This window comes from Gobio gobio (assembly GCF_949357685.1).
Source record: "Gobio gobio genome assembly, chromosome: 9".
NCBI lineage: Eukaryota > Metazoa > Chordata > Actinopteri > Cypriniformes > Gobionidae > Gobio > Gobio gobio.
Genome location: NC_137115.1, coordinates 14,120,124 through 14,147,335, shown reverse-complemented (window position 1 = coordinate 14,147,335; position 27,212 = coordinate 14,120,124). Strand labels below are relative to the sequence as shown.

General features: G+C 40.0%; 2 protein-coding genes across 2 annotated transcripts in view; both read left to right on the top strand.

Annotated features, from left to right (window-relative positions):
* LOC307131588 (semaphorin-6D-like) overlaps positions 1 to 9,673 on the top strand; it is a 41,990-nt gene extending 32,317 nt beyond the window's left edge. The window contains exons 9-15 of the mRNA XM_079825299.1: positions 3,267 to 3,398; positions 3,604 to 3,750; positions 4,285 to 4,458; positions 4,820 to 4,960; positions 5,135 to 5,212; positions 5,379 to 5,437; positions 8,714 to 9,673. Of these exons, the coding sequence (XP_079681425.1) occupies positions 3,267 to 3,398; positions 3,604 to 3,750; positions 4,285 to 4,458; positions 4,820 to 4,960; positions 5,135 to 5,212; positions 5,379 to 5,437; positions 8,714 to 8,775 (793 nt within the window). The 3' untranslated portion in view covers positions 8,776 to 9,673. The remainder of the gene's footprint in view (positions 1 to 3,266; positions 3,399 to 3,603; positions 3,751 to 4,284; positions 4,459 to 4,819; positions 4,961 to 5,134; positions 5,213 to 5,378; positions 5,438 to 8,713) is intronic.
* A 15,374-nt stretch (positions 9,674 to 25,047) lies between these two features.
* LOC307131218 (UDP-glucuronosyltransferase 2C1-like) lies at positions 25,048 to 26,640 on the top strand (the record flags this gene model as incomplete). Its single annotated transcript, XM_079824740.1, has 1 exon — positions 25,048 to 26,640. The coding sequence occupies one exon, from the start codon at positions 25,048 to 25,050 to the stop codon at positions 26,638 to 26,640; it is 1,593 nt and encodes a 530-aa protein (XP_079680866.1).
* Positions 26,641 to 27,212: the final 572 nt, after the last annotated feature.

Here is a 27,212-nt window from a genome sequence, read left to right as displayed (position 1 = left end):
AACTGGTCAGCTGGTGTGGCTTTCTACCCGAGACATCAGAATGCGTCTGCCTTGCAAAAAGCTGAGTCCCAGGTTCATTGGCCCGTTCTCCATCACCAAGCAGGTCAACCCGGTCACATATCAACTCCGTCTGCCACAAGGGTATCGTATACATCCTACTTTCCATGTTTCACTACTCAAAGCTCACCATCCCTCTGTTTCCCCCACAGGACCTTACGTAGTTCCCGCCGAACCCCCCCTTCCACTCATCCTGGAGCACGGTACGGCCTACAAGGTCAATGAGATCTTGAACTCCCGACGTTGCGGTGGTCAGCTGGAATATCTTGTGGATTGGGAAGGATATGGTCCTGAGGAACGCTCCTGGGTCCCAAGGAACGACATTTTAGATCCCAGTTTACACCAGACATTCCACGACAGTCATCCTGAGAAGCCAGCTCCGCGGGGTAGAGGACGACCACCACGGCGTCTGGGTTCTCGGCCCTCTGGAGCGGGCCGTGGAGGGGGGGTACTGTCACAGACACGTCAGGTTCCACCCTCCACCAATCACCAATCACAGCGCACTCCATCCCCAGAGTACTGATCACTATCACCTGCACCTCATCATGGCACTCATCACCAGCACTATAAGAAGCACACGCACACAGCACTCCACGTCCGGTCTCGTTCGCATATACTTCTGCCTATGCTTACCTCAAGGACTCTACTACTGATACTACCTGTCTCCAGAGTGTCTCCTTCCTTCCGTGTTCCTTGTCTGCTGTGTGGGTGTGTTCCTGTCTGTCCCTCTGTACTCCAGCGATCTCCAGTCTCCAGCAATCTCCAGTCTCCAGCAATCTCCAGTCTCCATTTACCTCCAGGCTCCAGCGTCATTCCACCTTCAATACAAAAGACAGTAACTCTCTCTCTCGTATCACCATCTTATCTACCAACAACCGGTTTACTCATCTGCTCCACATCACATGCTCTACTGTGGTAAAATAAACTAACCATACCTGTTTACATCTGTGTCTGCCTCCTGTCTACTTGTAACACATGTATATTTTACCTAATATTTTTTTACCTATATTGTTTTACTCTGTTCCTATATAACTTTGAGTTATTATGACTCTTGGGTAACAAAATTTCAAGTGTCTAGTTTAAAATAAGACCAGATTTATGAAAATAGACTATAAGGTTTAAGAGCTGATTATTGAGCTGAGCGTCACCACTCCACTTCGCTCATTACAGGCTCGTTCTCGTCAGAACCCAAAACGGAATGTAGCTTTTGGTTACGCTATACCGCTACTTGCTGGATAAAGTAGTTAGCTACTGGAAAAGCTACACTGTTTTAACTGAGCTACTGAAAAATGCCTGCCACAAGCAGTGGTAGACACCATCTCTTCTGCTAGAGCACCCTCAACGAGGCGCCTCTATACAGTAGAGTCTAGACAGTGCTCCTGACCGCTTTGGCCTCTATCAAGAGGGTAGGGGACCTGCATGCACTTTCGGTCAATGAATCGTGCCTAGAATTCGGGCCGGCCAACTCTCACGTTGTCCTGAGACCCCGGCCTGGATACGTGCCCAAGGTTCCTACCACTCCCTTCCGGGACCAGGTGGTGAACCTGCAAGCGCTGCCTTCGGAGGAGGCAGACCCAGCCCTGGCTTTGTTATGTCCCGTCCGTGCTCTTCACGCTTAAGTTGACCGGACTCAAAGCTTTCGGACCTCAGAGCATCTCTTCGTCTGTTATGGAGGCCAGCAGAAGGTAAAGGCTGTCTCCAAGCAGAGGTTAGCCCACTGGATAGTGGATGCTATCGTCTTGGCTTACCAGTCCCAAGACGTGCCTTGCCCGTTCAGGTTGTGAGCACACTCAACAAGGAGTGTTGCTTCCTCCTGGGTGCTGGCTCAAGGTGCCTCGCTAACAGATAAATGTAGAGCTGCGGGCTGGGCGACACCTAACACGTTTGCTAGATTCTATGGCCTCCGTGTAGAGCCGGTATCTTCCCGCATTCTCGCCCCCAGTGGCCAGTAGCGCTAAGTGCCCGTTCTAAGTGTCGGCTTGCAACGCCACTCCCGCCCTCTGGGCCGGATATGTGCATCTATTCTTCTCCAGTTGTGTTCCCCAGAAATGGCTAACCCTGTCGAGCTCCTCCGTCACCCCTTCGGTGCCAGACGTTGCGGCCGTCTGACGCCAGGCCTGCACCCGTATGCTTGTTGTTCCCTCACGGCAACCCTATATGTGTATCCTCCACGGTACCAGCTACCTTACTCAGCTAGCCCCGTGTCTTTCCCTTGACAGAGCCCGCTCTGTCGTCTCTGGAACCAGGTTGGAACCACCCCAGAGACTGCCATATGTTGTACTACCCTGCCAGGTTAGTCCTTATGTGTATTCCGCCGCCTCTCCTTCCAGTGAAGGACGTGGCTCCGCAGCGTACCAACTCCCGAGACGGGCACGCTTTCCCAGCGTTATCCAATAGTCACACTGAGTGGGTCTTGCACAAACAGCAGTGACTGACCTCCCTGCTTGGAGCCCTGACTTCCACACCATACAAGCATGGTCCAGTGTGCTCAAGCAGGATGCTGGAAGGGCCAGCATCCTGGCGTGTTGGTAGGATTCGTCGGTCAGTTACGACGTACGTTTCCGTTCCCTCCTTCAGGGAACGAGGGTTACATACGTAACCGAGACGATTTTATAAATGTTGATAAACTATTGCGAAATGACAGCGTTTCCATTATGATATGCGACTAAAACTTATTTTTTTCCTCTCATGATAAGTCAATCCAAAAATTATGCCACGTATGTTGGTAGGTTTGTATATCCCAGCCACCGCACTAGCCATTATTTTGAATGGAAGGAGATATAGGCGTGTTATTCAAGCATTCATTAAAATTAAAAGAACTAAATGTTTGAATTTGTATGGTGGTAACATTTTTTAACATTTCGTTATTTTGGCTTGGAAATATGAACTGAATTTAGAAATGCTTTTAAAATTAAAAACTTTGCGTTTAATAAACAAAATACATTTTTTAAATGAAGACAGCGTTTGGAGTGGAGTGCAAAATAATCCGTTCCCTGAGCCCACGGTCTGTATCAGCTCAGCGCTGAAAACCAATCAAATGAGTTACTCAACAAAAGTGCATTATTGTTACTGGCAACAGCATTCTTTGACAAAAGCGGTCCAATCCGTTACAAGGAATTTTTCAATCCACCCACCACGGTGGCTGGTATACAAGGCAGGGTGCTAATTTCCCACCCTGGCGCTAACACCACTGTTTCCGATTTATACAGTATCCCTGGCTCCGTGGTGTGTGCGTTCTCCATGGAGGACATCGAGAAAGTGTTCCTTGGCCATTTCAAAGAGCAGAAGACAGCAGATTCAATGTGGACACCATTTCCAGAGGAAAAGCTGCCCAAGCCCAGGTTGGTGCATGGCACTAGTGCGTGACGGGCTAATCATTGCAAGATTAATAATTAACACGCGATAATTGGACATGCTGCATATTTAACCTGTGTGTGCAGTGGCCATATGAAGGTGGGTATAGATTTACAGGCATGTGGCAGCACATGGCTCTTTGCCCTCTTTCCCTCAACCGGAACTGCATCTGTGCGCATTTTGTCTTTTCAGACCCGGCTGCTGTGCGGGACGTGGTTCAGCGGAGTCCTACAAAACCTCAATCGAGTTTCCAGACGCGACCCTTCAGTTCATCAAGTCACACCCACTCATGGACGCCTCAGTTCCCTCCATCGGAGACGAACCATGGTTCACCAAAAGGTACGGGCAAAGTGCCACCATTCAGGCTAGTCTCAAAACCTTGTTCTGACACTATCGCAAGATTTGCTGCAACCAAGACTATTGACTAACAGCGTAGTCTAAGTACTGCCCACTTTGACAGCAAAAGACCATCTGATCAATATGTAAACCCAGCTCCTTTTTATTTGACTTTTTTTTTTAAACTTTTAAAGATATTTAAATTTCGTAATCAGAAAAAAATTGATACCCCTCAGAAAGAAATCCTATACTGGCACAGATTTTACATATATGTACATAAAAACACACTGCCAGTTTACCAGTTTCTATACCCAATGTCAGCTGTTAAATAAGCATCAGGTAAACATTTTATAACCCTCCCAGCAAAGAGCTTTGGTTTCACGCGCTAAACAACTGGCAAACCTAATTTAACTAGTTCAGTTCTTGATAGATGTGTCGTGTTTCAGCATGTTTTGTCCTGTGGGTTTTGTAATTCAGGCGTCTCCTTGTAACTGAAAAGCAGCCCTGCACTCAAGTGTTTTTCCTACTTCTTTGTAGGTATAGGCTAACGGCACTTGCCGTGGATAACACTGCAGGACCCCATAAGAATTACACAGTGGTTTTCATTGGCTCTGAGGCAGGCATCGTGCTAAAAGTTCTGGCCAAGACATCCCCTCTGTCTTTAAATGACAGCATCCTACTGGAGGAGATCGACATTTTCAACCAAGCCAAGTATGTTCTCATCCTATAATTATATCACATGATCAGTCTTTAGACATATTGTTTTTGCCTTTAAATTGTGAGAAACTTATTTGTAGACCCAAGAGTCATTTTATGAAACTGTCTTGGCTATTTACCCAGAAATGAAGTTGTCTTTTTGTGACCTGAATGAGAGTTTTGGGTCATTTAAGATGAGATTAGATATGTTTGATGTGAAAAGCAAAGGGTTTTCACTTTCCCTCTGCAGTGTGTTTTTTTATTCTCTTTCTGCTAAATTGTATGGCTAAAGAAAGTAGTGACTGACAGATAGATCCGATAACGTGATTTTTCTGTTCTTCACCGTCTCCCTCCCTCTGTTCTGTTTTTCTCCCAGGTGTTTATCCAGCAATGAGGATGATCTGCGAATTCTGTCTTTCCACCTACATAAAGACACCCACACGCTCTATGTGGCCTTTTCCAGCTGTGTGGTCAGAATACCACTCAGTCGCTGCGAACGACACAGTTCCTGTCAAAAGTGAGTGCTCAATGCAGCTCCACTTATCCCTTGTTTATACAGGCAGCAAAATCTATTTATTATGTCATATCTAATTCACGTTTCATTTTATTAGTCTGAACGGCACAAAAACCATAGTGAGGTGTGTTAATTTTCCGTATTGTGTAGGTAAAAACGTTGGTTTTTGTGTTGCAGGTCTTGTATTGCTTCTAGAGACCCGTACTGTGGGTGGATGTCACATGGAGCTTGTGAGCGTATTCCTGCAGCTATTCAGTAAGTCCTATAATCATAAAAAATACTCAGATTTACATTGAAACAGGGAAAAAAAGTTATGCTAAACGGAATAACTGACTAATTTCCTGCATAACTAAACTAGATTCACCCATCAGTGCAAAATTTGTACAGAACTTCTTATCCCTCTGTCTTTCCTGTTTTGCAGAACTGGTTATGAGCAAGATGTTGAATACGGCAAAACAGCTCATCTCGGCGATTGTCATGGTGAGCTAATCAACACGTGCCCCCTTTTAGAAGCATTAGTTAGTAGTTCTCACATCCATAACCCCCTCACACTCTCAGCTAGGGCTGTGCTCAGAATATCGATAGCTACAGCGATACATCGTCACGAACTCCTGATGATGCGCATATCATATCATGCGAAGCAGCTGCCGTATCGATACTGTGTGCTTTTGAATGTAACCAACGCAACGCGAGCAGCAGTGCAAGACATTCACAATCGAGAAGAGGTTTTCAGTTAATGAATGAACGGAGCATTGCAGCCTCACATCCATTAAATAGCAATACTCTTTGTGCTTTGTTGCTATTGATATAAAACAAAGTCTCAGATTTCAAATTAAGTCCATTTTATTACGAAATTCAAAAACATAAATACCGCTTTGGCGCTGTGGCGTGAGATTGCTTTGGTGCAGCTCAGCTCTAGAGAAGCGGCCGCGCACGTGAACGGATCTTCTCTTCCGCCTTAAAGGTCCCATGGCATGACATTTTCATTTTATGAGGTTTTTCAACATTAATATGAGTTCCCCTAGCCTGAATATTGTCCCCAAGTGGATAGAAATGTTGATTGGTGTAAACCCGAGTTCTGGCTGTCTTTCTCTGCCTTTGAGAAAATGACAGGCCAGACTAGCCAATCCTGAAGTCTCCTGGTTTGACGTCCAAGCAGGAACGGTTACCTCCCTTTCCTCCGCCCAGAGAATCTGGCACGCCCATGCAAGCGCTTGAGAGATCATTGCTTGTGAACGAGTGAACGCTGGCAGTTTCTCAGTGTTTGGATGTACAAATGAAAACAGAAGTCTTTTTTCAGTTCCTTCTGATCTGTGATCAGTGATTTCTGATGTGTAGCTAATTATTTATTATTCGTGCACACAATGCGGCTTCTCTCTCTCCAGACAGAACGGTGTTTTCGTGTTTTCTATCTTGTGAGTCAGTGTTTTTGTACGTCCTCGTCGCGTCTATCTGTTCTAAAATGTGCATACAGTAGTTTCTGCTCAACATCAGCAGAGTAACATCTTTAGAGATAAACCTCACACACGGTTGGCCTTCAACATCCCCGACCCCCAGTACTGCATCTGGCCCACAGCGGAGGCGCCTTACGCGGCGCGAGATTAAGCAGAAGGGGAGTAAGCGTGAGCATATCCGGGCTAGCCAGCCTTTCCCCACAATAAACTGGATTACATTCAATTACTGCTGTTGTGTCTTTGTTTGCGCTGTGTACTCAACGCGCATCACTGACGCTTTTCCTATGATAGGAACATATCTAAAAATAATGCTATTATCAACACTTACTCGTAACTCGTTCATCTCGACAGCTGTAATGGTACTTTGTATGCGTTACAAAGTTGGTAATAATGATGAAGACGGACTCGGCGTGACTGGGACTCGTGTTTATTCAGAACTCTCTGATACAAACACAATAAACTCGCGCTGACTGACAGCGCTCTCATAACTCAGTAGTTACTATAAATAACTTTGTTAGCAATCGCTGAGCTCCGTCTCTGGTACATTAGTGATGTCCGGTTCGCGAACGATCTTTCTTTTGAACCGGTTCTTTTTAGTGAACCGAATCAGTTCACCAAATCGGACTGAATCGTTCTAAACGGTTCGCGTCTCCAGTCAGCGCTGATCCATAATTTACTGAAGTTACTAACTTTCTGACATGAGTGACAGTCCCTCCGACTAGAAATAGACTAATAACCTGAAGTATATGCTGTAACTACAACAGTTCACTGAACTGAGACTGACAGAACTGATGTGAAGTGAACTCCGGTCCATCCGTCTCTCTGGCTGCAGCTCGTGCCTGCTCGTGCCTCATAGACCTCGTTAAACCACGCCCCCTCCGCTCATTTCAAATGCAAAGATGTCAGCCAATCACAACAGTGGGCGTTTTTACTTTCTTGAAACAGGGCATTCAGCCACAGGGCAAACATCAGTATTGAAAAAATGCCTTTTATTTCTAAATTATGACATTTTATGATGTAAAAATCATACTAACAATATAAGTACACCTCAGGAAACATTATAAAATAATAGAAAAATGCCATGCCATGGGACCTTTAATACTTAGAGAAGCGGCCGCGCACGTAAACGGATCATCTCTTCCGCCTTAATACTTAATACCAGTTACAGCGCGAAATAAACATGAATGAACATCTGAACATGTGTTTAAAGATAGAGTACAACTTACCGAAATCCGTATCATGTCACATGGAATCACTCAATCAGTGTTTCAAACGCAGAAAGGCGCCAGTAAAAGCTTGTAAACAATGTCATGTAACGTTTACCTCAGAAAAAATATATATCCAGTGCCCATAAACTCATTAGTCAGCTAGAAAAACTGACTCTAGAGTGGAGCATTTTGCTAAATATATGTACCATATTCCATATTCATTATAATTAGTAATGTTCTTCAATATTGAATGCATGTTTGAATGAACTTGGCAAGTTTTTATGACAGCCACCATTTAAATGTTTATATTTCAAAAAATATGTAGCCTATATGATTATGTAATTTGTAAAGTTAATATTATAACTTTATTATTATTAAAAAAAAACGTAATTTTGTGTAATTTAAGTATTTGTACAAATCAGTTCGTTTTACCTATAATATTATAGTAGGCTACAACTGACTCCCATAGTTTACAGCATTAGTTAAGAGATATTTGTTTTCCCAAATTTGTTTTAGATTTATCATGAGATTTGTTTTACATTCCATATTATACACCTTATATAGGCTATATCCAAAATAATCAAGAACCAAGCCTTTCCAAAGTTTTTTTTGTGACAATTTTACATTTACATTTAACATTTAACTCTTTTCTTTTTTTTTATGACAAAAACAAAATAGTTTTTCAGTTATCACAACTGTTCTAACACTGGTTATTCAATACTTTTACTGTTACTAAACTCTGCTCAAAAGAAATTGAATTCCAAATTGATCCATATCATGATACGTATGGTATCGTGACGTCAGTATCGTGATGCATATCGTATCGTGACAATGTTGGTGATACACACCCCTACTCTCAGCTGATTGAAATTAACACATATCACACAAACATCATACTAATTCCTCTGATAATAAAACAAACACATGTATACACATACATTGCGTAGGCCTGAACATTATAGATACATACACCTGCAAGTGAAAGAGCGATACAGCATAAACCAGAGGAAAACAACACGTTTTAGCATTTTTATAATTTCACATTTTTATTTTTGTTATTTTATGCTGATTTCCTGTTCCTTTAATTCTTTTAGAATTTTTGGGCACTACACCAGAGCCAGATCTCAAATCATATGGCGACCCAACCTCTGGTTAGTTTCCTGTACGGCACTGATTTCCTTCCTTGAGTTCATCATCCAGTAGCCCCTCACTGCAGAATAACATGAGCAGCACTGCAACAGCTACTATATATCCAGATGCTATCTGTCATATTTCAACAGTTTTTAGTCTCTCTGAGTTCTTTCTGTCAAAAGCGTTTCTATGCAGTCAGCCCATTCAAGGAATAACGTATAACGACTATGACTATGAATAATGAATATGACTAACGCCTGGATAAAAAGAGTTTAATTAAATTGGTTGCCCTGTTGTTTTTTTTAAACACTATTTAAAACTTCTTTCTTGGGTTAAATTCTATATATGTTAGAATCATTCATTTATATTCACCTGTTGTGTATGCTTGTGAGTATCATAATATAACATTCGGACGTTAACAACATTTAAATTATAAAATAAATTACCAGTAACCAGTAGATGGCGGAAGAGGAACACTTATTGGCTTTTTTCACTATATCCCATTTTTTCTCTTTTTTTTATGCATTTTTATAGATCATCAAATCACAATTATTTACATATCTATTTTTGCTACTTAAGTGTTAAATATATAGGCTAATTGTAGGGAAAATCACAAAGTCTCACGAAAAACAAAAACTTCTGACTAAACTTCACAATAAATCTTTATTTAAATCGTCTCTGTGCTTTGTTATGATGAGAGGATTTGTAGATAATGGGAAGATTTGTGTAAAACGTAAACTTGCACTAAAATTCATTCAGCGTTTAGAGACTGTATAAAACTTGTTTAAATCGATATGGATTCTCATTCCTGGTAAATTAAACATATGACATGGTCATTATTTTCAACAGAAATGCCAGTGATAGGCTACAACACTCTGTAAAATCATGCACTCACATGACCTAAATAAAATAACCAGATCACTAAATAAAAATATTAACTTTATCTCTTCTTTACCTCTCCCCAGAATAAAATGCTACTGTAAAGTCTAGTCGAAGTTGATGCACATATTGTGTTAATATTTACCAGAAATTGCTGCAAATATAGTGAAACTGCTGTCTGTCCTGCTTAATCCTATTCAAACAGATTGACAGCGCGGAGTTGTTTATGTTTGACGTCACTTTCCCGCCGGAAAACGCCTCCTCAGCCGGGACTGAGTGGCAGAAGAGCTGTTGCGTGACTGGAGTTAATAGAGGAAACTGCTAATAAAACAAACGGTTATTAAACTAAAGTGTTCCTTACAACTCACCAAAGATCCAGTGATCCATGGATATTGACATGCAGCCAGGAGTCATGTTTTCCTGACATTTATATGAGCCTGATATTGATACAAATATTTTATATAAATATTTGTCAGTCATCAGTTCACACGGAAGCGTACAACTCGTGCACCTAGTCAATAGGGGAAACTGTGAGTAAAACAAACAGTTATCAGTTTAAAGGGTAACTAAAGCCCAGCTCAGAGCCTAACTCCACCCACTGGCAATATTTGAAAAATGCTGGAAAAGTGGGCAGAGCCCAGCATTGACAGAGGGGACGAACCGAGGGCGGGACTGAGCGGAGGGCGTGCACCTGAGACCCGCAGTGACGTCTGACTCGCGAGTCGCAAAGATGGAGAATGACTGGAGTGACGCCAGTAGCTTTGCAACAGACCTGACGGGTGGCAATAATATCGCAAGAAAAGCCTGCATTATTAAACCACATTTTCTTCATTACAATGTTAAAGCAAGAGTCAACTAAGTTTCATTCATAACGTTTCTATTTTGTGTAACATGAGAGTTCATACTGGAGTGAAGCCATTCTCATCATGTGATTGGGGAAAACATTTCTGAGGGCGTGGTGAGCTCGTGCCAGGGGCGTGGGTAGTGAGCCGTTGGAAGAACCATCCTACGTCACGATGTACCACAACGTCCAATAGGAAAATTCAACTGCAGGATAGCCGCTGTTCAACCTTAAAGGGTAACTTCAGTGATTTAGCATTAAGCTTTGTATTTAAACTGGGTCATTTATGCAGTAGAAATGTGAAATTATTTTTGAATTTGGTGCCTTCTAGACTGAGAAAAGACAGAAAATGTATTTTTGTCTCATGTGGATGAAAGACAACAACTCCGAGAATGCACTTGCTTCGCTGCCCTACGAGGCCACTCCGTACACCGTCGTTTTGATCTTCATAGTAATACAATAATTTCGTTCAGTTAGAGAATAAACACTACAATTAAAAACTGAACGTGTCTTTTCACTAAAGTGTGAGTGAGCCGAACGAAAGTCACGTCACAGATGCAGCACTGTCAGATTTAATTCCTCACGAAGAGCTGAGCAGAGCTGAGGAGAGCTGAGGTAAGCGCCAGTCTGGCACGTTTTTAGATCGCATATGGAAGCTAAACTATCACAGGAATTGATTGAAAAGTTGAAACACTCACTTTACTCTGCACCGTGCTCTGTTATTGTCCGTGTGGCCGCCTGTGTCTTATATTCTGTGCGTTAGATCTCTCCCCTGTGGGCAGGTTGATAACATGTGGAACAGCTCCATCTAGTGGCTGTAGTTTTTGCCTCTGGCCAAAAATTCCTCCGATGACGCAAAATGACGAAATGACGACACAAGCTGATGTGTAAAGACTCTAAATGGATACTAAGCACAAAATACAGATATTTTTACATAAAAGAATACTCAACCATTTCCTACATCCTGCTGTACTTCCCTGAATAAGCCTTTAAAGATGTTGTAGGCTGTTCTAAGTGTTTCTGAGTGATGAACTGAAAAACCTATCATGACTTTCTCTGTATTCCATGACAGAAGGAGCTAATGTTTCAAACTTTCAAACACCAGACTCACCTAACTGTACATACATACAGTAGTAGGCTACTGTTAATTAATGTCTTTGTATTTTCCTATATTATTTTATTTATATGTGGGCTATATCAATTTTTATGTAATTGTTTGCTCTTTAAAAAAAAAAGGTCAACATATTTTTATATGGTCTGTTATTGTTTTAGAAGTAAGAGTTAAAAGTTAGAAGATAAAGAGTTTACATTTCTAAGTCTTCAATGTCATGGGACCATTTTGTCATTAATTGTCCATTGACTTTTCATGGTAGTAACACATTGAGATTATTCAATAAACACATTGTTGTTTTCATACAATAAACATATTGTCATATTGTTATTTTATTTTATTATATTTTGATATTTTTACCATGATTTCGTCTCCTTCCTTCTGATATTTCATCTGCTGACTCCGCTGACTCGTGGGCTGGTAAGACAGTGAGTTAACATAAGCTGTTGATGTTTTTGGATATCAAAATTAATTTTTATATATGAATACCTTCTGCAGAGAGAGAGGTCAACTCAACACTGGATCTAACATACATTTTCACTGTCTCTCAAGTTCTCATCTTGTAATCATTATCATTGAATACTGTGCTTGGGGCATAAAGTGGTTTGCAGCATATGGTTAGAATGCACTATAATCGTCCAAAATCCTTGTTGATGTACATAAAGACTTCATTCTAGTTTGTAAGATTGTATGGGGGGAATTCAGGGTGATTGGGAAATTTTTTGCCATTGAGATGACTGAATTCACTCCTATTATTATGAATTATAATAGGCTATATGCCAGATATATTAATTTTTTTAAGATTAATTTTTTTAGTTTCTGGAAAATATGCATTTTTTCACAGTTCTCCCATGATCTAAACAAAATAACATGTAGGCCTAATTTACTTGAGGTTCTACTATAAATGTGTCTATAAAAATTAATATTTTAATTTAAATGGATGAATTATATATAAAAATATTTAATTTAAATTTATGAATGAAAACTAGTTCGTCCTGAGTTTTTTAACGGATCTCTTGAATGAATGATACAATGAGCTACATCAAACATGTTTTATGAGTCACTGGTCGACACCTAGTGGAATACTATTGTAATAGAATCTTTATTTAAAACATTAGACTTTCAAATGTAATTTATCCTACTCATTTGGATCACGGCTCCCGCAACTTTAGTGTTTATATCCGGATTCCTGACAATAAACTTTTATTCCAATACTTTCGTTATCACTTGATGTTTGCAAAACAGAAAGAGCCATCTTTTAATAATAGTTCAAACAAGCCTTGAAATGCATATTGTTGTATTAACAACGGTGACGCATTGCTGCCACATACATATAATTTTTTTCCACTGAATTATGACTTAATAACTTATGTCATAAAAACGACATAATTTTCTCGTAATAACTAGATGTTATGTCGTTAAAACGACATATTTTTCTTGTTAAAACGACATATATATTCTCCTAATAAGGACGTGTTGTACAGTGATGTGTACAAACAGGGGCGTAAATCACGGGGGGGACGGAGGGGACAGGACCCCCCCAATCTGAGGGCTGTCCCCCCCTAAAAACCATGCTGAGTATTGTAAATAATATAATGATATATACTTAAAATAAATGTGTAAGTAGTAAAACAATACAAAAGCAAACGGGACAAAAAATGCGTTTAAGTTTAGAAACATTTTGAGTCCCCCCTCCCCCTTGCCCCACAGTGGTTTGATCCACCGCGCACCTCAACTAACGTTACCCATTGAACGTAAAAAAAACTACCACCACAAGTTTGGGGAGAGAACAAAGCTCTTCAGACAGCAGTTGTGAAACTCCAGTAAGCTGTCAATACTATTTTATTCACTTTAAACATCAGATGAAGTGACTCTTTTCTCTTTAATACAGATTAGGCAAAACACTGTTAGCGCCACTTGCCCACCGCGGCACCGCCCCGGGCCACCGTTGTTTTCATTTTTATAGTAATAAAATAATTTTGTTTAGTTAGAGAACAGACACAACAATTAAAAACTGAACGTGTCTGCTCAATACAGCACGAGCCGAACGAGAGTCAGATTTCATTCATCATTAGAGCAAACAGCTGACAGACAAGATGATCGCGGAAGTTTTGGTTTCAAAGCGAAATGTAAAAGTGCCTATTTAAGGGAGTGTGTCATTGTACTGTTTTCTTGCTGTGTTTTTCATTAAGAATAATAGGCTAATGAACCCATAATTCAAGCAACCCACCCTCGAATTGGCGCTAATTCTAAATCTAAAGTATATGCGCACGGCGCTCTGTCAGATCTGTGTTGGGTTTTGCTCAAAATGATAATAAGTGGCAGATCAGAGCTTGCTGCAGTTGAATATCTAAAGAACTGAATATCATAGTATAAAATACTATGTGGAGGATGCAAGATAATTTTAAATAATATGACTGTGTGGTGAACCTACTCATATTTAAACAACTATTGCTTTGTGTTGTTGGTCAGATAAAATGACAGAGAAAAGAAAAATTAGATAATTATTCAGTGCACCAAAACGGCAAATAAGCACACTTTTTTTTTTTTTTTTTTTTTTGGTACACATATCCTTACAAGTACGATTTTGGCTATATTATTTGTGTCCCCTTCAAAAATTGCTCTTGAGAAATTTCATGTTTATCGTCCCCCCCTACTGTTAGATAAAATTTACGCCCCTGTGTACAAACTATGCCTGTATCCACATTCAGGAATTTATATAGCCTATGTGCCTTCGTCACACTTCCATGTTTGAAAAGCAGAAGCAAGCTCAGCGTAAAATATGCTCTTCCGCTGCCTGTATCAGTGACAGTGCCTTCTCACACGGGCCACAAACATCAGGCAGGACACCTCACATCCCGGACACTCCCTGTTCACCACCCTCCCCTCAGGCAGACTGAGAACCCCAAGTACACGCACTAATAGACTTCGGAACAGCTTCTTCCCCAGAGCTGTGAACATATTACAGAAATCATACACACATACACCCATACAATCATTAAAACATACATACTCCACCTACCCCGAATCGGTGCAATACTGCTGTGTTTAATGCTTACTGTTTTATAGATATTTATTGAGAACAAGGAATGAATGTGTACTGTATGTACCAGACGAATGTGTATGTGTGAGACGTGCTTGGGTGAGAATGTGCTGGTGTATGTGTACATATACTATAGTTTTATTTTAAATTTTTACTTCATGCTGCTTTTGGAGAGGATGGCTCCAACAGAATTTCGTTGTATTGCATACAATGACAATAAAAATCTATCTATCTATCTATAGCACGAAATTGTTGTAATTTATTGATGTAGCCTACAGTTCTTAGCAGATAGCCATGGGTAACAGGTGCCAATAGAGAATCTTTGGAGGGAGCTCAAACTCTGTGTTTCTCAGCGACAGGCCAGAAACCTGACTGATCTAGAGAAGATCTGTGTGGAGCAGTGGGCCAAAATCCCTCCTGCAGTGTGTGCAAACCTGCTGAAAAACTACAGGAAACGTTTGACCTCTGTAATTGCAAACAAAGGCTACTGTACCAAATATTAACATTGATTTTCTCAGGTGTTCAAATACTTATTTGCAGCTGTATCATACAAATAAATAGTTAAAAAATCATACTTTTTTTTTTTAGATTATGTCTCTCACAGTGGACATGCACCTACGATGACAATTTCAGACCCCTCTATGATTTCTAAGTGGGAGAACTTGCAAAATAGCAGGGTGTTCAAATACTTATTTTCCTCACTGTATATTATAGGCCTATATTGCCTTGACAACGCACAAAGACCACTCCCTTTATAATCACTAAACACTGTCACTCATTCAATGAACGCAATCTCACACAGTTCTGTTATATTAATCAGTGAAGCTGACGACACAATGAATCTCTGGACAAAAACTCGAGCGGTGAGTGGATTCTAACTTCAACACCTGTGATTGGCCATTGCGTTGTAGAAATGTCAACAAACATGTCTTTGATTGGCTACATTACTCACCGAAGCGGAAATACGTTGGAAATTGAATCATTTGATGAGTACAAATACGGATCGTTTTGCCAACTCCTTTCCCCTAATAATATGCTATTATTACGAATTCTTACAGAGGATTACAGATCCTAGGTCAGCAGTGTTGTGCAACTTTTCCCTCTAAAAGAAATCCTTAGCAGAAGCAGCAGACGGCAGTGGTTTAGTGAGAAAATTACACGCTATTATCAAGTTCGTCTCCCTCGGTCCGGAGGGGGGCACAGGGATGTCCGTTATAGCCTCAATGACAACTTCACTCAGAGAAGCCTTCAATCTCAGCTGTCAATCATGATGTCACACCCCCCGTTTTTATAGCATCAAATAACTAACTAAAACTTAACTTATTTAAAAAACGAGCACTTGAAATTAAATCATCGTGATAAAAACTGCCTAAAATGACAGAAACCATCTTTAGGAAACAATTATTTGAAGTGTAATTTAATTGTTTAGTGTGTATCGCGTCCATTCTAATACATGGAGAGGTGGAGTTTATGAGCAATACTGGGACCAACCACCGGGGGGCGATCCAGGCGCGTAGGCTTCAGTTTCTGAGAGGAGTGCTGCAGGCTTGGGCGTAACTGCAGTCTCTCCAGCTGACGGTGACGTCACGTGCATACCCGTGACGTCACCTTCAGCTGGAGTGACTGCGGTTACGCCACATTGAGTTGCAAAAAGACTGAGGCAGCATTGGTTTACAGTGTGAATGCAGCGAAAAACACACAAAACAAGGCCCGACGCCAGGGGGGGTTGGGAGAGGCTTGGCTACGGACCCCATGAACATCCCTGTGCCCCCCTCTGGACCGACGGGAGATTTTCGCACTCAAACCACTGCCCAGGCAGTGCACTGGCACTCAGGATTTACTGCTACGGTGTATTGCTTTTAGAGGGAAAAGCTGCCCAACACTGCTGATCTAGGATATGTAATCCGCTGTAAGAAATTGTAATAATAGCATCTTATTATCGAAAAAGATTTGGCAAAAGAGCCAGTGCGTTTCTGTATTTGCACTCGTCAAATTATTACATTTCCAACGTGTTTCCCCTCGATGAGTAATGTAGCCAATCACAGACATGTTTGTTGGTTTCTAATATGCAATGGCCAATCACAGGTGTTGAAGTTAGAATCCACTCACCGCTCGAGTTGTTGTCCAGTTCTGCACACGCGCTAATCCTCTCTAACAAAGTGTAGACATTATGTAAATAAGAGATAATAATTGTGACGTCAGCTTCACTGATTAATATAATGGAACTTTGTGAGATTGCGTTCATTGAATGAGTGACAGCTTTTAGTGATTATAAAGGGAGCACTATTTTTGCGCTGTCTAGGCGATAAATAAAAAATATGAATAGGCCTATAATATATTCCGAATTTGAATAAAACTTTTGTTTTCCTTTCTTGACAAACGGAGACATAAAAACTTTAATACATAGACCCATATCCGCATATACATGCGGGATTCATTCTCAAAATTGTGATGACTGATATTATATGTATGGAATTCAGGCTATTATATAAATGTCAGGAAAACTCGATTCCTTGCTGCATGTCAATATTCATGGATCACTGGATCTTTGCCAAGTTGTAAAGAACACTATATCAAGTCCAACCTTAAGTTTAAACTGATAACTGTTTGTTTTACTCCCTGTTAACTCCAGTCACGCAGCAGCTCTTCTGCCACTCAGTCCCGGCTGAGGGGGCGTGTTCCGGCGGGAAAGTGACGTCGATGCATACCCTCTATTGAGAGCTCCATGAACCACGTGACCACGTGGCGGCGAGATCAAAGAGTGTCGAGATCAAAGGGCGTGTGTCCACCAAAACGTTTTTTCACGCGGCTGGCTGGCGTATTCAATGGTTTTCAATGGGAGCGCCGCATTTTTCATGCTCAAGCGCTGATCGAGCGCTCAGCGTTTTTTTACTGGTCGCCTAGAGTTGAAGAATGTTCAACTTTGAGCAAAACGCAGCGCTCATCACTGTCACTTTTCACCCAGCCGTTCAATCAGAGTGGAGGAGGGGCGGGACAAATACAACACCAACCAACCGCAACATTCTGCTTGTACTGTACAACGTCAACAGATGACAAAAAGCAGTATAATAACGGAACAAAATAATTTAAAACAAGAGCCAGAGCAAATACTTTACATTGTATCCGCATTTTTATATAGAATCAATACAGAAAAAAAAACTTTCTGTAAAATGAGATGCTAGTAACACTTCCGCGGATATTCCGTATCATAACAAGCAAAGAGTCTCAACTGAAAAAAACGCTGCGCTGCCAAAACGCTCTCGAGCGCCCACAGGGAGGCGTTTTCAGCAGAGCGCCTAGCGTTTTCAGCTGGATAAAAACGCTTTGGTGGACACGCAGCGTTATTAAATGGCAGCGAGGGAGCTCTCCGTCCCACTGGATCTTCACTCACTCCAGCACCACCGCCTCGGGCAGCCACTCGCGGTCTTCACCCATCCGCGCTGCCCGAACTCCTCAGCACCGCGATCCCCCTCAGCAGCGAGGGCTCTTCGACAGCATGTCTCTCCTTCCTCCCGGGTTTCGGCACCAATGTAACGCAGTATGTATGTGTGGGAAGAAGGAGGCGGGAACCGGCGAACAATAAACAACACACTTTAATAAAATAAATTAACAAAGTGAAAGTAAAAGCGGCAGCCCCTCACAGACGACTGCCGCACATATACATAAACAAAACATTTTCATGAACTTCTCCAAGGGTTGATTTTGTTTTTAAATTCCCATGTCCAAAAATGACATTATCTACATTGATGGCTTCCAATGCAAACCATTAAAGGCCCTTCCACATGATCTGGAGGCTTCATGCAAAGTTCTGGAGACAACATTGTCATTATCATGTCTTTAGGGGCAGGGTCCTACTGATGTAACAGAAGAAATAGCTGCTGCTTTTGCCCGGCTTCTTTAAATGTTTATTTGGAGATACACTGAAAAGAAACTATACTTTGGGGAACAACACATTATTGGTTGACTGGATGCCACAGAACAAAGTTTTTATTACACATGGCATAACCAATGGGGTTCAAATCCTTTGTAACACAGTATTCCAGTGGTTAGGATTGATCTTCTTTGACTACAAGGGAGAAGCCAAGATACTCCCCATCATTACACATTGCACACGACCATACAGGAAGTAATCAATGAGCCATGCTACCAGAGATGGTCTTATTATTGGGAGATATAAGGGTCTGTGGCTCTACCATTGGAGAAAGCGTAAGACTAACTTGGATCACGTGTGCTTTGATAACCAATCACAGCCTTGACATCATTGAATTTCATTCAGAGTTGTGGAACAGTCGATCATTGTTTGCGGATACCATAGAAATGAATGAGAAGTGCCGTAAACTGAATCAGAACTGTCACGCAATAGCCCGTGACTTCTCTTTTTTTCCAGCGTAAACTCTAAAAGAAGATCAATCCAAAATGAATGTTTAAGAGAAAACATGTTGAAGATTAGCCAATAGGCTGTCGATTAATTAAATTACAAGCTATTTCCTCACAAAAGCAGTCAATTCAGCGTAGTGAAGCCTATCCCCTAATGACATCCATTCAAAAATTGTCTCCTTCCATGTGTACTGCAGCGTTAGCAGGCGTTATGGGTTTGTTTTTTTTGTTGGCTAAGATTACAGGCTTGAATTGGCTTGTTACAGACGGAGTATGCAGTGACTCTCATCTGAACAGAGACAAGCCAGTTAAATCTTTAAACAGTGTCCTCTTCTGGATTGAGTTTGTAATAAGACACAAAGGTGCTGTTCACCTTTGTAGAGTCTTACAAACTACCTTTGTACTTGGTAAATTAGCGCCTCAAGCCACTTCACAACCATGTCTGTCTGTAATAATGTGAAAAAAGCAATAGGCTGGAGTTGTAAATACCAACTTATTAAGACATTTGCCTGTGCGTGTGGCATTCTGTCTTTGTTCACAAAATTCAACAGATTGAATTCCTTTTGAGATTATGCACTCCCTTGAGTGATCTCTCATAAACTCATGTGAACTCTCTTTCCCTCATTGCTCTCTCTCAAATTCACAGTCCAGATACTGATAGCAGGCAGTTAAATGGCCACCAACAAAGTGCTCTTAAATCAATAGATATGTTGTTTTATAATAAGCAAGTGTGAAAAGATATAGTCACAGTGTTGAAAAGTTGTATACATTCTTCTCTCTAGAATTGATATCACTAGCAAATCAAGTAAAAGTGTGCACTTTAAAAACATCTGTGTCATATAGATCATGTTACATATAAACTTTGTACTTTGAACTTTTTTGCTGTGGGCTGCTCACTGTATTTGATAAGGTGCAATGCTAAAGGAGACATTTGCTCAATTTCAAAAACATGCCAAGATAAAGATATCAGCACTGAAAAAATATGAAATAGAACCGTAAGTAATCTACTGTATTAAAACAGTTTTTAATATAAGGATATTTATTCAAATAAATGTGACATTTGCATTATTTCAGAGATCGTCTATGGTTTTCTACAACACTTTTAAAAATGAATTTGAGAAAGACAATACAGATTAGTAGCTCCAGTGTGATGCTTGCAGGTACTGGACAGAATTGTTTAATATTTGATTTTATGTTGTGTGAAAAAAAAAAGATTTCTTCATTAATGCACTCAGTGATTGTACATTCAAGATTTTGAGAAATACAGCCAGATTTACTAACAGCTTGCACCACCGCAAACCCTCTTTTGGTGTTAAAAAACTACTGTCAGGATTTACTAAAGATGCGCAGTGAAAAATTTGTGTTGAAAAGGCATGGATAGGGTTACTTGGCTGACCTCATTGCATATGTATTTGTAGGAGTTTCCCTTTCAAACGCAAAATGTATGTAAGGAGAGTATTTAAATGAATTATGCAAGGTGATTTACTAAGTCAATGTGTTTGTGCCTTCATTTACCGCCCCAAAAAAAGCATGTCTTAAACCAGACATAAAGTAGTATATTGCATTGGTCATTATGGAAATGATCGACTGCATCTGTGTTCTTTAATTTGCACATAGTCAGTAGATCACGTGCAAAACTTTCCACTCCCATCAGTGTTTTTTTTTTTTTTTTCACTCTCACGCTAATTTGCCCTGTTTAGTAAATCTGGGCCATAATCGTTTTGCAAAACTAACTAAAATTAATCAATTTATTTGTTATTGTCACGCTTAAAGGAACACTCCACTTTCTTTTCTTTCATTTTACAACTCCCCTAGAGTTAAACAGTTGAGTTTTACTGTTTTCGAATCCATTCAGCCGATCTCCGGGTCTGGTGGTAGCACTTTTAGCATAGCTTAGCATAGATCATTGAATCTGATTAGGCCGTTAGCATCTCGCTCATAAATGACCAAAGAATTTCAATATTTTTCCTATTTAAAACTTGACTCTTCTGTAGTTACATCGTGTACTAAGACAGGAAAATGAACAGTTTCTATAGGCAGAAATGGCTAGGAACTATACTCTCATTAAACAGTAAAATAAAACCCAGTCTCTTTTTGTTAAATGTGAATTTATGTGTGATCAATAGTATTGTATAAGTTACTTCCAAACTGTAATACATTATAGATTACTTGTTACTGTTATTTAAAAGTAATTATTTACCTTACAATATTACTGTATCAGAATTGTAATGCGTTACATTACTCCTGTATTACTTTTGAGTTACTTTCACCCAATTAACTACAGAAGTAGAACATAACATTCTAAAATGACAAAATGTAGGCTTCTACTGAGCATTTTACATCCAGTAGAAGGCGATATGATGTAGCATAATGAATGTGGGCTAACCAAGCTACTAACAAAATAGCCTATCATTTGCAACGTGAAGGCTCAAGACAATGCAAGAAAGGATGACAGACAGACAGAATCAAAAACGACTTTTATGAAAATTTTAGAAAAAAACGAAAATTATGGTAGAGGTAAAGTGATTATCTACGCAATATCTGGGCAAAGCTTGGGTCTATTCATATTAGACACAACAGAACTGTATGTAAACTTTCACGAGCCTCCGCTGACTGCGCGCGTGCCTCGTCTGTTTGGGGAGGTGTTTATAATCGATGCACTCGCCGTTGTGCTATTCTTTGAAACGACAGAGCCTTTAAGCCTTCTTTAGCAGCTTTTCCACTGGCCAGCGGCTAAAAGTGTGTAGTAACGATAGCGTTACTGAACATGTACCGAGTAAAATATTACTGAAAATGTATTAGTAATGCCTTACACTACTGCATTACAGCAAAAAGTAATATGTTACTGTAATGCATTACTTTTGTAACTCGTTACTCCCTGGTGATAAATAATAGCCATTATAAAAGTATAAGTAAAAGGTATAAGAAGCTATACAATAAATAAAGCAAATAATTCAGTCAAACAAAGTCAGCGCTAGTAGGCTATACTGTAAAGTTAAATAGCCTAAAAAAATTGAGTTATGAAACTTCACTTTGCCCTCAGCCAAAACGATTTGGCAGGGAACAAATTATAGATTCATGAGACCAAAAATCGCCCGTTAGATCTATACAAGACAAATTATATCATGTTTAACCACTACAGAGACATCAGAGCCAGCGGCAAAGGTCAGAAGGACTAGCCGAGGAAAGGCTGCTCTCGGCGGGGTTAACAAGCACTGAGCGCCGCTGATCGACTGGATCTCACAACTCCGAAAACAGCAGATAAATTTTCAAATAGGCACTCTCTTTATAAACAACTACATTCTCGCCTGAAAAGTCTTAAAACTACATTTTGTGACACATTAACAGTAGTATTTTTAAACTATGCGTGGTTTCTCATCCGTTATTGATGCTTGCTTGTTGGCGCAAGATGCATTCTGGGATACCGGTCTGTCTGAAGTCCACACAAGTCACCTCTCGATGCATCCTCGGTAAAAGGGGAGGATCAAGGACACATCCGGGGATTTGAATTGTACTTGGCTAGATGTAAACTTTGAATTGGAACAGTACTTGGGCAGCAACTGATGACGTTTCACAAGTCCACGAGAACACAAGTACAGACAAGAACGCATATTGAGAAACGGCCTTTATGGCTGCATCCAAAATCGCATACTCCTGAATAGGTGCTTATTTTGAATAATCACTTCACAACCGCTAAAAAAGTATGTTCTATATATAGTACGAATCAGTGGTCCATGGTGGTATTTTAAAATGAGGAGGCAAGGTCCTCACATTTGTTTTTATATCAAATGTAAATGTATGTCCCTGTTACACTTAATTGTTTTGTGGTCAAATAAACATTACATAAAAAAGAGAGAACAATGCATTACATTTTGTATTAAATCACATTTATTCCAAAATAATAAATAAAAGCTGGTAACAATTTAAACAATTATTTGTGAACTAATGTTCAGCTTTTCTTTTTAATAATCTACTTATTTTCAGCTGTCATCAAGCTTGTATACACACTGGTCACAGACACGATGATGTACCTTTAATTTCCCCAAGCCGATTGCTCACTTTAAAAAACCCACAGTCATCATGTTTTCAGGACTTTTCAAGTTTGATTTTGATGTGACATAAAGCGGTATCTTGTGTGGTGATATCTAAGTGACTGAGTTGTTTACTTACTTATTAATTAGTCTTCCCATTAACACCATCCTTGTCTTCATTCAGGCGATACGTACTAAAACGAGAGGTGGGATTTATCGCACAAACCAATCATACCCAATCAGAACTGATCGTATCCAATCATAGCATGAGGGAACCATTGCCTCCTCTCACATGACTTTTCCCCATTAATTTCTATTACCCCGCACAAAACTCACCGCACGTATTAGGGGCTCTGTTAAAAGTCAACAGACTCTGTAACTTCACCTGCGGGTGTCACTGGTGGACACTGTTACTTTATAAAAACAAGTGACTTTTACACGGTCACATTTTGTAATATTTGCAATGTTTTATTTTTCTTATATAGATTATTACTGTTATATAGATTAGACATCCAGTTTATTTTGAGGAGACACTGCCTCCCTTTTCTACCCGGAGGAAATGCCTCTGGTACGATGTGTGTTGTATCCATGTAATCCGGACATATTACATTCGCCATGTTGTCCTTATCATGTGACCTACCAGCATCATTTACGTCTCTTCACTGCCAATCACAAATTTTCTCCAGTTGTAAAGGGTCCATCATATGCACACTTAAGAATCTTGTCAGAAATAGTACGTCATCTGGGAACTTTTTGTCTACTCTTTTTTGAGTCCTGTGAATTCGGACATACTTATTTTGTCACATACTGTTTTTCGTCTACTACTGTATGGAATCATGCGACTTCGAATGCAGCCTAAGGCTACACACTTGAAGATTTTGAGCCCAATTTGCACCCCCAAGCGATCAGGGGGCATGGCCCGATTGTAGGCGTGCCGCAAACAACTTTTTGTCCAAAAAAACCTCAATTGTGTGGTGTCTTTGCGATTATTTTACTGCTCCCGATCGCATCAGAGCATGCACAATCGCAAATCGTAAATATCAAACAATGAGAGCGAGTGAGCAAGCTTCACCAACCAGATGTTGCATGCTTCTATGGCTGAAACTTGGCAGCCACAAACATGCCACCAAAGTGAAGTATTTAGAACACCCATATTGTTTTTTTCTTCTTTGTTTTCCTTCCTGTAAAGCAAAACTCATGAAAAGATAATCAGCTGCCACCATCGATAATCCTCCATTAGTTTTTCTTTTCAGGTCACGTTTGATCCCGCAAGTCTCTGTGAGATCTCGTGTGAAAATGTTACTATAATCGACAGATATGTGCTCTCGCTGTCCGGACCAATTTTCTAGTGTGTGCATTTGGATGATTGGTTAAAATTGCCCTTATATCTCACATAATTTGAAAATCATTTTTCCAGGCGTAACTAGGATGCAATCAAGACTAAACTGAACTGAAGCACAGAAAACAAACACACAGGAAAGAAAACAATTAATTTAAAAAATGATAAAAACACATGAATGCATGATTGATTTGATTAATATGTTTAATCATTTGAATAATATTAAAGATAAAAATAATTATAGAAGAAAAAGTAAGGGAAGGAGAATTATTATTATTATTATTATTTAGTATATATAAAAAATGAGTGGCAAAGAAAGAGGGATAAAGAAATACATGAATGAGAAAATTACAAAGCCCCTAGGGGGACATGGCAATGGGGGAAAAAAATATGAAATGGGAGGAAATAATATACTTCTTTGCATTCGCTCGCAAAACTTTGATGTTGTCTCCCAAAAGTATTGCGTTCCTCTGAGGAACTTTAATGTTTTCACACATAACATTTGCAATTATTCTGTCTGCCTCTCTTCTCACTCTGAAAGGAAAGAGTACAGGTCCTGGATGAAAAAAAGTGTCTCTTTCATATAATTTCATCTGTACTGCAGAGTGTCGACAACATAATAATACACTATCATGCAAATGTATGTAATTCAATTATTTTATCATTTACAGGCAAGATGACACCATTTTCTAAGAATATGGTTTCTGTCTCCCTCTGGATAACAGTCGTAATCCTTTTTGGTTCTCACTGTGATGCTGGCAAAATCTTGTTGGTGCCTGTGGAGGGAAGTCACTGGGTGAACATGGACATCCTCATCAAGGCTTTACATGGTCAAGGGCACAGCATTGATGTAATACGCACCTATAATAGCTGGTTCGTAAAGGAGAATTCAACTTATTACAACTCTATAACCATACCTAACACCAAAGGAATGGATGAAGAATTTGTAGAAGACATCCTCTTCAAAATGATTGACTATGAAAGAGGAAAGAGCCAGATGAGTGCTGTACAGCTGTATTTGCATGTATTCAAATCTATTCATAAAACTCATGAAATGATATGTCAGCTTATAACAAACATATTTGAAAGTGAGGACATTCTGAAGACACTGAAGGAAAAGCAGTATGATCTGGTGCTTACTGATCCAGCATGGGGTGCAGGCATTCTCCTGGCTCATGAACTCAAGTTACCCATGGTATATAATGTGAGATGGACCACTACTGGAGAGGGACACTTTGACATCGCTCCCTCACCAATGTCTTACATCCCTATCACAGGATCTGGAAACACAGACAAAATGAACTTTTTCCAACGAGTAAAAAACGTGTTCTTCTATTTGCTAATGGACATTCAGAATAGCCGTTTTAATTTGCTACTCTACCAATCATTTTGTGATCAATATTTCCATCCGCCTGTACGTTTTTATGAACTTCTCCAGGGGGCTGATATATGGCTTATGAGGGTTGATTTTGTTTTTGAGTTTCCACGTCCAACAATGCCAAATATCATCTACATTGGTGGCTTTCAGTGTAAACCGTCAAAGGCCCTTCCACATGATCTGGAAGACTTCATGCAAAGTTCTGGAGAGCATGGAGTCATTATCATGTCTTTAGGGTCGTTTATCAGTGCCCTACCAGATGATTTAACAGCAGAAATAGCTGCTGCTTTTGCTCGGCTCCCTCAAAAGGTAATTTGGAGATACACTGGTAAAAGACCATCTACATTGGGGAACAACACATTACTGGTTGACTGGATGCCACAGAACGATCTTCTAGGGCATCCAAAGACTAAAGTTTTTGTTGCACATGGCGGAACCAATGGGGTTCAAGAAGCTTTGTACCATGGTATTCCAGTGGTAGGAATTCCATTCTTTTTTGACCAGTACGACAATCTTCTTCGTTTACAAGAAAGGGGAGGAGCCAAGATACTCTCCATCGCAACTTTAAACAAGAACACACTGCATGCAGCCATACAGGAACTGATAAATGAACCATCTTACAGACGGAGTATGCAGAGACTCTCTTATCTGCACAGAGACAAGCCAATTAAACCTTTGGACAGCGCCCTCTTCTGGATTGAGTTTGTAATGAGACACAAAGGTGCTGCTCACCTTCGTACAGAGTCCTACAAACTGCCTTGGTACTCTTATTACTCAGTAGATGTTGCAGTTATATTGTTTGCAGTTGTTCTGATATTCAGTCTATCTATATTTTTAACAGTTAGATATCTGTGTGTCAAGTGCTGCAGGAGAAAAAGGAAAACTGAGTGAAACATTCTGTTTTCACTGTTTAATGTTCAATGAAAACATATTAAAAATATATATTAAACAAATGTATACATAAAATATAAAACAATATATTTAGATGTTTGTTTGTTATTGAAACAACATTCAGAGTGCATTAATCACAGTTACATTTCATGAAATTATAAATACTGAATTATTCATTTTTAGACCCGCGGGCCGGGTCGTGCGGATATTTCCCGCCACTATCCTCGGGCCGGGTGCTGCAGAGTGGGGCCAGGTCCTTGATCAAGCATTTGTGTTGTGTTTTTTTAAACATTACTTTATTAGCCTAATTGGGTGGGCAGAAAGCTATGGCATAATCAGAAAAAAAAAAAAAAAAAAAAATATATATATATATATATATATATATATGTGTGTGTGTGTGTGTGTGTGTGTGTGTGTGTGTGTGTGAGAGCAAAGTAAGAACTAGTGCTACAACTAAAAAACAAATGTGTACAAAGTTGCACAAGTCAGGATTAGTCTAAAAATGCATGTTAAACTCACAGAACATGCAGTGATGAAGCGCAGCATTCTGAACAGAAACGCTCTGAGACGCC